Raw genomic sequence first — 12,845 nt, forward strand, 5'->3', positions numbered from 1 at the left:
ACCGACTCAAGGAACACATCATCCATAATGAGTTGGGCAGAGAAGGAGGAAACAGTGAAAGAGTCAGTGTTGGCCAGAGAAGGAGAAAATTCTGGAGGATTTAATGTCCGGGAAGCCAAGAGTAGAATGTGAATCCAAAAAGTAAACACTGCCTGCCTGAAATGAATAATTTTAGCAAGAGAAAACATAATTATAAAAGGTAGACATGATACGATCCATGCCAACTGTTGATCCCATAACCTGGAAATATATTCATGGGTTGCAGTGACTTAACGTAGATTCTCCTGGGCCCTCGTAAAAGGTTACTTGTATAATACGTACAAACAGACGTTCTTTTTTAACTTAAAAATACCTTTTAGAAAAGTACTCATTACTCACCGTCCAGAAGTTCCAAAACCCCGGTGAGGTACCACGCACCGTGCTAAACTGACTTCCAGTCAGAGGTGACGTCACAGAGCGAGGTGGGTGAGGTCTTATGTCGTTGTGGAAGTGCATCCGGGTGATAAAGATGCAAAGGCTTTAACCCTCTAGCCGTTCTTTGCGTCACCGACTTATGGCATGTTTGTGTGTGATTGCGTGTTTCAGGGATTCTGAAGTGTAAGAAGGACAAAGCCTACGAAGGGGGTCAGCTGTGCTCCATGTGCTTCAGTCCCAGGAAGCTGCACAAGCAAGAGATTCAGAGGCTGCAGGACATCGCTTGTGAGAAGCCTTCTATCGAGTCCCCTCTGAGGCAGAACAGGAGCCGGAGTAGCGAGGAAAATCAGAGTCAAGAGCAGGACGGTGACACCCCGTCCTCCCTGCAGGGCTTCCAGTATCCCGTATGGAACGTCTCTCTGAATATGAGCGACGAACACGGGAACACAGTGAACTTGGTCTGTGACATCAAGAAGCCCGTGGACGTGTACCAGCTACACTTGAACCAGACAGACCCTCAAGAGATAGAGGTAAATGCCACGGTCGCCTTGGATTTTGAGTGTCCGATGACTCGAGAAAACTATGAGAAACTCTGGAAGCTGATTGCCTATTACAGCGAGGTCCCTGTGAAGCTACACCGGGAACTCACGCTCAGCAAAGACCCCAGACTCGGCTACCAGTACAGGCAAGACGCCGACGATGAGACCCTCTACTACACGGGTGTCAGAGCCCACATCCTGGCAGAGCCAGAGTGGGTTACACAGCCGTCCATAGGCCTCCAACTCAACCGACGTCAGAGTACGGCCCAAACGGTGCTGCTGTCCTATTCCTCTCAACATGCTGTCACCGTGTCCGCCAAAGACGCGAGGGCGTCTCGGAGCAGAAGCTGGGTAATGATTGAGCCTAGCAGAGCGGTGCAGAGAGCCCAGACCGTCTTGGAAGGGAGTCCATGCCAGCTGAGCTGCAACGTGAAGGCTTCTGAGAGCCCATCCATCTCCTGGGTGCTCCCAGATGGCTCTGTCCTGAAAGCACCAATGGAAGACAAGGACGGGAGATTCTCCATCCTCACCAGCGGCTGGCTGAAGATCAAATCCACGGAGCAGTCAGACGCTGGTTTGTACCAGTGCATCGCTCAGGTGAGGGATGAAATGGATCGAATGGTCTATAGGGTCCTTGTGCAACCACCTGTCACTCAGCCCCCTGATGGACATACCGTGACCATTCAGAAGAGCCCAGGGGAGCCGGTGACGCTGCCTTGCAATGCACTGGCCATACCTGAAGCCGAGATCAGCTGGATCCTTCCAAACAGAAGGATAATTAACGATATGGCTAACACGTCACACACATACGTGTTGGCCGATGGAACTCTTTACATCCCAAAGGTCCAAGGAAGCGACAGTGGTTACTACAGATGCGTGGCTGTCAACCAGCAAGGGGCAGATCATTTTACAGTGGGGATCACGGTGAGTAAGAAGGGATCTGCCAGGTCATCGAAAAGAGGCAGACGCCCGGGTGGGAAGACCCTTTCCAGAGGAAGAGGAGATGTCGTGGAGGATGAAGGGGGATCTGGCCTAGGAGATGAAGGTAACACAATGAGGAGAGTTCTCCATCCAAAGGACCAAGAGATGTTCATCAAAGCAAAGGACGATGCCATCGCTGGAGGTCAGAAAACCAAGAAAGGGCGCAGAAAACTGAAACACTGGAAGACTTCCGAAAAGGAACCAGACACCAACATCGCAGAAGGTCGCAGAGTGTTTGAGTCCAGACGAAGGATAAACGTGGCAAACAAACAGATCAGTCCAGAGCAGTGGGCAGATATTCTCGCCAGAGTGCGTGGGAGAAGTCTCCCTAAGGGAACAGAAGTACCCCAGGTCGTTAGAACCAGCACTCCCCCATCGGAGAGTCTAGAAGTGACACCCCTTTTGCCTGCAGCTGCTCCCCGCTCAGTATCACCTGTGCAGACCACAACCAGTGCGGAAGAATCCTCAGGAGATGTCTCTTTATTTGGCAAGGAAGAGCAGGTTTCTAGCACTGTTTCTTCAACCAGGATGGCTCTGGTCCAGTCTGGGCACGATGGAGTGATTCTTGCTGACCCCAAAGTGACAAGCACACACCTGGAAGAATTGATTGTTGATGAGATTTCTGAGAAGACCAAGCCTGCAGCTCCCACTGCAGTTGACTCGAATTGGGCTACAGCCACGACACTGCTACCTGTGCCTTACGAATCTTCTACTCTACAGACCCTGGATATGGTCCGCGAAGAGCCCACTAACAAAAACATAGCCACAGAGGGCTGGTCTACACTAGACGCTGGATCCATGCCAGGGTCTCCATCCAGTGAGTATGAGTCTCCATTGGATGCCACCTCCTCGGCTGAGTCCGAGACCCTGCCATACTTTTACCAAGATCTGGAGACAAATTCACAACCAGGTGAAAGTACGACGAAAGAACAGACCTCCGCACACGTTACTCCAGTGCCTGCCTCGTGGGTTGCTAACACCAGGACCTCTGAGCCATTTGAAGATCCCATTTTAGGGGACCCCAAAGTCCCAGCACAAACAGCTCTGCAAGAGCCAACAGAGAGCCCCGAGCTTGTGAAAAGTGGTTTAAGCCCTCAGGGCCACCCACTGATTGCCAGGGGCACAGAGGAGAATCCTCAGACACTGCAGGAAGGAGGTCTGCTAGAGAGAGACCCCAAAAGCTCCAGAATTCCTGAGAGTGAGAGGCAAGGCATCGAATCCGCCACCCTGGAAGCCACGGTGAGCATCACTGCCATGAAGCATCCCGAGGGAACCACACTTGGCCTTCTGCTCGACGAGGACACCAGCACGGTAGCAATGATGAGGCCAACCCAAAAGGCCACTTCCCCATCAGCGCTGACCACTCATCCTTCCCGAAAGAGACCCAACGGGAGGAGGCGATTACGCCCCCATCGATTCCGGCACCGGCATAAACAAACCCCGCCCACGACGTTTGCCCCAGCGGCCACTTTTTTGCCACCACTGACTCGGGCACCTGAAGTGAAGACTCCAAGCCAAGCGGAAAGCTTGCTGGTTCCTACATCTTGGGTTGATAGCACAGTTGGTACCCCAAAACTGATGGACGTGGAGAAGCATGCAGAACCGGCATCCAGGGGCACCCCACGCAGGAAACATGGGAAGAGGCCAAAGAAACATCGATACATCACCTCTACCGTGAGCTCTGTAGCGTCTGTGTCCAAGCCCAGCCCTTCCCCAGAAAATAAATATAAAAGCACTGTTACCCCCAGTTCAGAAGTTGTACTTTCACCCACCACCGTTTCCCTCACAACTGGAGACCCACGTGAGATAACCAGAGTGGAAGATTATAGGACAGCCACCACCGAAACACATTTATCTCATGATAAATTCCAAGAGACAATTCCAGTCACATACGAGCCTGTATCGGACGGAAAGGAAATTAAGAATTATGATGTCACAAACATCAAGGACTATAAAACCGACGGTCTAGTCCCTGGCGAGTCAGTCACTCACGTGGCATCACCTTCTGGGGCCGAGGTCTCCAGTGTGGGAGTATTTAAGGAGGCATCCCCTCCTTCTGGCTTTCCAGGAACTGCAAGGTGGACTCCTCCAAGGGCAGCCCAGCCTGAGCGGCTACAGACAGACCCACCTGTTACCAGCTCTTCAGAAGCTCTTACAGACTCACCCTTTTTAAAAGAGTTGGAGGACCTAGGTTTTCCTTCTGAGTTTTCACCTTCTGCCACAGTCTCCATGCTCTCGCAACAGGAAGAAGTGGTCCCTTCAACCACTCTCGCCATCCTAAAAGTAGAGGCATCTTCAAGTCAGGCGGAAACCTCCATCAGTGGTCAGAGTCATCGTGAAACCACTGCAGCCACTGTCCGTTCAGAAATTAGACACCGGAATGAAGTCTCCACACGTGCCCTGGTGGGGGAGCCAGCAACCCCATTCCCACCCTCAACTCGTGTGTCTCTGGCGGAAACGACCGCAAAGCCCACACCTCTTACGTCAGAAACACTGCCAACGTCAGACGCTTCCAAACGAAATGTTTTCTTCCGTTATGCTGCGGGGACCCCAGCAACCGGAACACCTTCAGTGAGTAACGAAGGAACTCAGCATGTATCGAAGCCAAACGAATTATCCACTCCCTCTTCCCACCGGGACAAATTTACCTTCACTCCAAAGCAGGAGTTGCGAAAGGAAGCCTTTGATGGTACCACCAAAAGCAGCCTTCCAAGGGGTCCAGATACTCACCACGAGGCTGGGAGGGGCCGAGGTTTCCACCAACCAGCCAGAGTCACTGCCACCGCGGTCCCCCAGAGAGGAACCGTGAGGCCGCCACACACGGCCACAGAAAGCTCCTTTAGGTACGTGGTCACTCACCAGCCCCACCTGACCAGCAAACCGGAAATCACTGCATATCCGTCGAGGGATCCGCCGGAGAATAAGCGCTTTACGGCTCCAGTATTACCAAGTTCCACAACTCCTGTGGTTCCGTTGCCTAGGTACAAACCTAGCATTCCTAGTAAGTCGACTGACCAGGGAGCTGACCCATCCAACGGCAGCTCCACATTGTTTGGAGACAACAGCATCCCTGATTCAAGAGACCCAGCTGGCAAGCTTCCGGATTCGAGAGTCCCTTATTATCCCGATGGAAGAGTCCCTTTCTTTTTCAACAGGACCCTCTCTTTTCCACAGTTGGCAGTTACTCCAAAGCCTCAGATCCCCACCTCTCCTGCCCCAGGGACGAGAGGGAGAAAAGTCAACCCAGGTCCCTACAATAGGATACATTCTCAGAGCATCACCCACGTGGACTTTGGTCCCCCAGCACCACCTGTACTGCACCTTCCCCGGACCGTGGCGCCACCCTCAACAAACTTAAGAAACATCCCTCTGGTCTACTCCACCCGGAGCTCCATCCCTTTCATAATATCTTCTGCCCAGCCTTCCAGAAGCTTCCATCAGAGCAGCTCAAAGCTCTTCTCTTCCAGAGGACCACCTGCATCCAAGTTCTGGACGCTCGGGGAAAAGCCCCAGATTATCACCAAATCGCCCCAGACCGTGTCCGTCACTGCCGAGACAGATGTCATGTTCCCGTGTGAGGCTGTGGGGAAACCCAAGCCTTTCGTGACTTGGACAAAGCCGTCCACAGGTAGGGTGTTTGAACATCTGCATTTTAACCAGGGCTTGTGTAGGGGAGGGGCTTACTGGAGCCTGTGAGTGCAGGTAGAACCAGAGATTCCGGGCAGAGGGACAGGCAGATGGGATGGCAAAGGACAGCTGAGAATCTACCGACAGGTGTATTCCTTTTCGGGCACGGGAAGTGAGGCATTCAAATGGGTGTCGGGTTTTAATGGAGTCGTGGAAACACGTACGAGCTTCTCTGGGTAGGGCATTCCTAACCGAGGCTCAGGGCTGCGCCACTCTTGCCTCTTCCCGGTGAGGTCCAGCACATCCACAAGCCATGTCGGGGTGCAGAGGGGCGTGAGGGGAATTGTGCAAACCCCTCTTGTCCTCGCGCTGGCCTGAGAGGTCAGTGAAGCTTGGTCTGAGCTCATCAGGCATTGCTTTGACTTGAACCTAGAGATATGATCGTATGAGTCCGCTCGGGCTGCTGTCGCAAAGCGCCGGAACAGTTGGTGCGGCTGCAACAGCACGTGTATTTCCTTTCAGTTTGGGGAGGTTGAAATCCAAGATCGAGGTGTCACGAAGGCTGGTTCCTCCCGAGGCCTCTCCCCTGGGCGTGTAGGCGGCCATCTCCTCCCCGTGTCCTCATAGGGTCGCCCCTCTGTGTGTGTCTGTGTCCCAATCCCGTCTTCTTACAAGGACACCAGTCCTGTGGGATCAGGACCCACCCTAATGACTTCATTTTACCTCCATCCCCTCTTTAAAGACCCCCAACTCCAAATACAGCCACATTCTGAGGTCCTGGGGGGTCAGGGCGTTAACGTATGAATTGTGGTGGGAACACAGTTCAGTCCGTAACAAGGCTCTATCCAGTGGTCTCTACTTGGCAGGCTGGGATACCCAAAGACCACTTTGCTTCGTAAAATGACCGTCGGCTTTCCCGATGGCGAAAGAGATTCTAGGAGACGGAAGAAAGTAATAGCGGAGGGCCTACAACCTCCACGAACGGACCTCCCTTTTCCCGTTTGTCTTCCCTCCTCTCTCAACGTGGCTGAGTCCTTCAGGCTCGCGTCCTGTTCAGAGGGTTGGGTTTTTTTCGGTTGCCATTTAGATAATCCAGGAAATGACAAGTGCTGATATCACTAGAGAGAACTGTACATTCCCTGCTTATCTCACACATGTTGGATGTGTCCCAGTGGTGAGCAGAGGGCACTGAGCATAGGGAAATTACCAGCGTCTTTGATCAGCTCCGCATTTGACAGCAAACGCTTTCGTAATGATCTAATAAGGAACTTGCTTGAAATAACAAATGGGGAACACCACGGGGTTTTCATTCTAGAAGGATTGTGCCTTCGAAGGAAGGCATATTCCTCCCCTGGGAGATCCCATTTGCATTCATCCTTAGGGTCTACCATACCTTGTGCCATTTTAGAGCATCCCTGGACCGTGCCCCCTCCCTAGACAGTCATGCACCTTCCTCTACCTGACCAGGAATCTGTTTCTACTGCTGGCTTCTCCTTTGTTAGCTAGCTCCAGTTTTTAGAAAGTTCTTCCTCATTTCATGCCCAAACCAGACAGTCTCCCATCCAGCCAGCGTTGTTTTCTGTGGTCCTGGAGCTGCACGATGTCTCTTATTTTATTGAACCTTTTCTACCCAGTAAACCAAATCATCTCATCGAGTGCTAATAGGAGGCCACCTTCTACCTGCCCATCGTGATCTGCAGGCGGTTTTAGTGGGCCTTCCCTCCCACCTGAAACCCAGTGAAATAGACAAGCGCTTTGGGGTCTCTGCGTCATAAAATCCCTCAATGGGGAAGTGGTTGAGGGGCAGCAGGAGGCCTTCCACGCCCACAGTCACCTGTCATCCAGGAGGGCTTGGACCCAGACCAGAAGGACCTGCATCTCCTCGAAGGCAGGGAGGTTATACTGTCGTCAACCAACACCTGTTTCCCTATGAGCAGGTGGGCTGGGAAGACTCACCTGCAATACCCCGTGCACGGCGGAAAGGCTTGCCGTGGGAAGTTTCAGGTAACTTAGGAGGTCGAGGACATGAGTCCTCAGCACTAGGGCCGGGGACGGCGTCCAGGGTTCCAGGGTTCCATGCAAAGGCAGGACTCCCAGCTTAGAGAAAATTACTAGGAAAAGAAGCAGAGGAGTTTGTCAAAACTAAAATGAATAGCCCACTGACGGGCGCATGGACCCGGGAACCAAGCAGCGTGGGATAGGGTGGGAGGATTGAAACTCAGGGTTTTCTGGGGCTTTTCCCAGTCTTTCAATATAGGATTTGTTATTTTTCAGGTATGGCGAGGCTAACAGGTCAGGAGATGACTGCCACTGAAAAGACACTTGGGCACTCACGGTGGCCAAGAGGAAGGGGCACAGCACACCAAGCAGGGTTACACGGGGAAGCACCAGGGTCGGTCAGGAGGCAGAGGGAAAGGGGGAAACCAGACGAGAGCCTTTACTGTGATTTTCGCAGGAAGGAACAGGTGAGGCAGGGTGAGCGGGGTTAGGACGGCCTGGTGTGAATAATTCCAGCAGGTCCTGGGTGCACGGGCTGCCCTAGTTGTCTGGTACCTGTCCTGGGGGGATGAGGGCAGGTGGATGGTGGCCCAGAGTATGGGAGCCTCTCAGAGCAGGGAGTGGGGGGCAGGCTCTGGATGGGTGAGTTTGCATTTGGAAGGGGGGTCCTCTGCTATATCTCTAGGAATTGGCCATCCCTGGAAGGTCAGCAAGGCCCCAACACGTCAAAACATCAGAAACTCTTGATTATTACAGACCCCGACTGTGGCAGAATCCTGAGAGATGGGCTATAAAATACAGGGAGTGTAGGCAGTGGGGAGAAGGACGGGTGTGTGCCCTCTGACTGTAGAGGTGGGGCTGTCAGGCACCGTCAGGAAGCCTGCGTCAGACTGCAACTCAACCAGACGGGGCACAGCACGACCAGCCCCATGTCGCTCTCAGGATCCTGGCCGGACAGAGGCGCTCGGTGACTGAGAACCTGGGGCATCCCTGCAGCCGACCTGGGGACCTCAGGAGGACAGCCTCCACGCAGCGAGGCAGAGGCTGAGCAAAGTGGGGCTGCCTCTCCAGTACCTAAAGTAAATGAAGAGGCCACCCTGGGAGACCCTGGGGTTCATGACGGCTTCCAGAACCCTCTCTGAAAACCATGCGTGCTGCCTTGGCCTGAAGGTGGCATATGCCCTGATGTGGGAATTAGCGTAACAGTCAAGACGAGTATCAGAGGAACTGGGTGGTGGGTCTTTTTTTGCTTTCACTGTCTGGACATAAAGAGGAGAATCAGATTAACTCATAATCCTTGTTTCGTCCCTTTGGCAAGACCGTGTTTGCACTGAACCTGACGGTGCCTGTTTTTGGTTTCCAGGGGCTCTCATGACCCCCAACACCAGAGTACAGCGGTTTGAAGTCCTGAAGAATGGCACGTTCGTCATCCGAAACGTACAGGTGCAGGACCGCGGCCAGTACCTGTGCACGGCCACAAACCTGCACGGAGCAGACAGGATGGTGGTCCTGCTGTCAGTCACGGTGCAGCAGCCTCAGATCCTAGCCGCCCACTACAAGGATGTCACCGTCTACCTGGGCGACACCATCGCCATGGAGTGCCTGGCCAAGGGGACCCCAGCTCCCCAGATCTCCTGGATCTTCCCCGACAGGAGGGTGTGGCAGACCGTCTCCCCCGTCGAGGGCAGGATCACGCTGCACGAAAACCGGACCCTGTCCATCAAGGAGGCGTCCTTCTCAGACAGAGGCGTGTACAAGTGCGTGGCCAGCAACGCAGCCGGCGCGGACAGCCTCGCCATCCGCCTGCACGTGGCGGCCCTCCCACCCGTCATCCACCAGGAGGAGCTGGAGAACATCTCGCTGCCCCCTGGCCTCAGCATTCACATCCACTGCACCGCCAAGGCCGCGCCCCTGCCCAGCGTGCGCTGGGCGCTCTGGGACGGGACGCAGATCCGCCCTTCGCAGTTCATCCACGACAACCTCTTCGTCTTCCCCAACGGGACCCTCTACATCCGCAACCTGGCGCCCAAGGACAGCGGACGCTACGAGTGCGTGGCCGCCAACCTGGTGGGCTCGGCGCGCAGGACCGTGCAGCTCACCGTGCAGCGCGCCACCGCCAACGCGCGCATCACGGGCACCTCCCCGCAGAGGACCGACGTCCGCTACGGGGGGACCCTCCAGCTGGACTGCAGCGCCTCCGGAGACCCCTGGCCGCGCATCCTCTGGAGACTGCCGTCCAAGAGGATGATAGACGCGCTCTTCAGGTACGTGGCGCTCCTGCCTCGCCAGCAGTCCCGGGGCTCCTGAGCCTCTCTCCCCTCTGGGTGCTGGGGAAACCTCCTCATGGGGTCGGGCAGAAAAAGGAATGACTCCTTGTCGGCAGTGCTGACGCACAGATGTTCCTTCCTGTGTGGGCCGGGTGGGGGGCGTTTCTTTCTCACACGATGCAATCTTGTCTTTTTTCTTTGTTTCCCGCCCCGCCCGGGGCGGCACGTGGGATCTTCCTTCCCCGCCCCGGGGATCGAACCCTTGCCCCCGGCACTGGGAGCGCAGAGTGTTGACCACTGGACCGCCAGGGAAGTCCCACTCTTGTCTTTATCAGTTGAGATGCAGAGCAAACACCTAGCCCTTAGCCCTGCTTTTCTACTCCCCGCCTCCAAAGAAAGATAAAGCAACAGCTTTTGTTTTCATGCTCGTAGTTTTAACTGTATTTAAATAATTAGATAAAACAATTTCTTGTCTTATTCTAATCTGAACAAAACACAAGGGAGCTTCAGATCGTATCTTAAAATGTGTTAGCAATAGAAGGAAAGGAGGTAAAACAAAGAAATTAAAGGCATATGGCAGCACAAAGGTAGCACATCTGCAGTTCTAAGAGTTCATCTTGGCTAGGAAAAAAAGCACCTTGCCATGCCCCGTCTTCGATTCGCAGATGTATGAATCTAGAGCAGTGCGTCTCAACCGAGCGGGATTTCGTCCCCCGGGGACATTGAGCCATGTTTGGAGACATTTTTGGTTGATGAGACTTGGTGAACAAGGAGGGGATGCTACTGGCACGTGGTGTGTACAGACCAGAGATGCTGCCGAGCACTCCACAGTGCACAGCACAGCCCCATGTCAGAGAGTCGTCTGGCCCCAAATATCAGTAGTGCTGACGCTGAGAAATACTTTCTTAGCGAGGAAAGCCATCATCTATCTGTTTATCTATCTGTCATTTATTTTTATCTGTCATCACCTATCTGATATCTATCATTTATCTGGTATCTTTCCACCTGCCTCTCTATCCTCTATTCTGTATCTATCTGTCATCCCTCACCTTTCCATATCTAGCTCAAACCCTTTACCTATTTACGAATCATCTATTTTTATCTATCTGTCACCACCTATCTGATATGTATTATTTACCTCTATAGTATCTTTCCATGTGTCTCTATCATGTATTCTCTGTATCTCGTGTGTCATTTATCTCTTCTGTGATCTTTATCTATCTCTAACCCTCTGTCTGTCACCTGTCTCTCTATGGAATTGGTTCTCAACTAGACAGTTCTGTCTACCAGGGGGCACTCCTCAATGTCTGGACATGTTTTTAGTCGTCACAACTCGTGGGGAAGGGTTGCTACTCTTTAATTAGTGGAGACCCGGGAGGCTGCTCGGAACCCCACCGTGCACAGGACGCCTCACCACAGAGAGTCATCCAGCCCCTGATATCAGTAGTGCCGAGGCTGAGAAACCCTGAGGTAGATCCCCAAAAGCCATTGTCTCTTTAATAAGTGTTTCAAGATGCAGAGGAAAGAGACAGTGATTGGCAACAGGAAGCAAAGACACTTCAGTGGCGCCATGTTGGAAACCCTCTGGCTTATGGTGTGTCTTCAGCCCACACAGCCTGGCAGCTCAGACAGGACCCCCCCACCTCAGCGCGGGTTCCTCCCTGGGATGTGATCCAAAGCAGCGTCCAAGGCTCCGCGCAGCTATGTCTGGTCTGCCCAGTCTCCTTCCGACGCAGGAGAGGGGCCAAGTCGCCGTATTTTAACTTCAGACGGCTGGGTGGTGCCTAGTGAACCCTGCACAATCGATCCAGAATACCACATACCCGATTTTCCCCGCAGTATCTTCCAGCTGAGCCGGTGTCCTGCCATGCAGAGGGTTGTTTTCCATTGACATTGGCGAGGCTGAGGCAGTGCTGACTGAACACTGAAGTGAAAGAAAGTAGTTCCAGTGTGAACTGGGGCCGTTCTACTGGTATCTCGCTATAAATCATAAGCCACAGCCTCTGTAGCTTCATTATTCCTAGATTCCGGCTAATTACACTCTTAGAAAAGTGTAATTAAACAGCCCGTGTGAGTTTTTTAAAAGAACGGGCTGCTTGCCCTGCCGCTGCTTGCCCTGCCTACACACTGGGACTGTTTTGAAACAGAGATACTGGACTTTCCTGTCTCGAAGCTGAGTCTCCTGTAATGACGCATGTTTTTCAGAGTCGCTCTGTTGATTCAGCTAATGACCAAGGTTAGGATTTGCTGCTATAGAAGTTTCTAAATGTTTACAGACATGTGCTACTATATACATTTTTGGATTCTAACTCCAAGACTCATTAAAATACCTCTGTCTGCTCCACGCCTATCGAATGACCTTCTGATTCAGGTTGACTTGACTCTCGCTCATGGCCAACAAAACACGTTACGTGGTCCTTGTTAGTGGGTGCTTTGATGAACAATAATCGGGCTTGAATTCCATCATAGGCAGACACTTCTTTTTTTTTTTTATCAGTGACACGGTTCCAGACGTGCTATTAGAATGACACAGTATGCAGGAAATATTTAGGGGTAATAGTCAAGCTCTCCCTGCAGATGCCAGAATTATAATTTATAAGTAATTGAGATTTTCAATCTGGACACGTTTAAAGCAGGAACCTCCCAAATCTCTTCGCCCCGTTATTCAAAACATTAGTTCTGCGTTGCTGGAGGACATACCGATATATATTTATAAAAATGTCACACACCTAGTGAAGATATTTCTGTCTTTCTTTCCATGTTGCCTTTTTAAACTGAAAAATCTTTCTCGAATATTAACTCAGCAGTGTGTGAGTTTAGGTCTACCACGTGGAGAAACGGAAAGTCAGCAGGAGGGTACGAGCTGGTGAGGGTCATGAAGCTTTCGTTACAGATTCTAGGGAAGAAGCTTTTACGCCAATAGCACCAAGTTCTGAAGAATCCAGTCGTAGCCTCGAAACTCTGGGTATAACCACAGCTACGTGATCCATACTGTAGCTACTTTGCTGCCTGTTTGCCT

The 12,845-nt window shown here is 52.5% G+C and overlaps 1 protein-coding gene across 1 annotated transcript in view; it reads left to right on the plus strand.

Moving 5' to 3' along the window:
- Window positions 1-12,845, plus strand: part of MXRA5 (matrix remodeling associated 5) — a 28,017-nt gene that overhangs the window by 11,669 nt on the left and 3,503 nt on the right. The window contains exons 5-6 of the mRNA XM_029240536.1: window positions 586-5,562; window positions 8,923-9,823. Coding sequence (XP_029096369.1) covers window positions 586-5,562; window positions 8,923-9,823 — 5,878 coding nt within the window. The remainder of the gene's footprint in view (window positions 1-585; window positions 5,563-8,922; window positions 9,824-12,845) is intronic.

The sequence above is a fragment of the Monodon monoceros genome, unplaced genomic scaffold (genome assembly GCF_005190385.1).
Source record: "Monodon monoceros isolate NGI ecotype Baffin Bay Population unplaced genomic scaffold, NGI_Narwhal_1 Super_Scaffold_22, whole genome shotgun sequence".
Lineage (NCBI taxonomy): Eukaryota > Metazoa > Chordata > Mammalia > Artiodactyla > Monodontidae > Monodon > Monodon monoceros.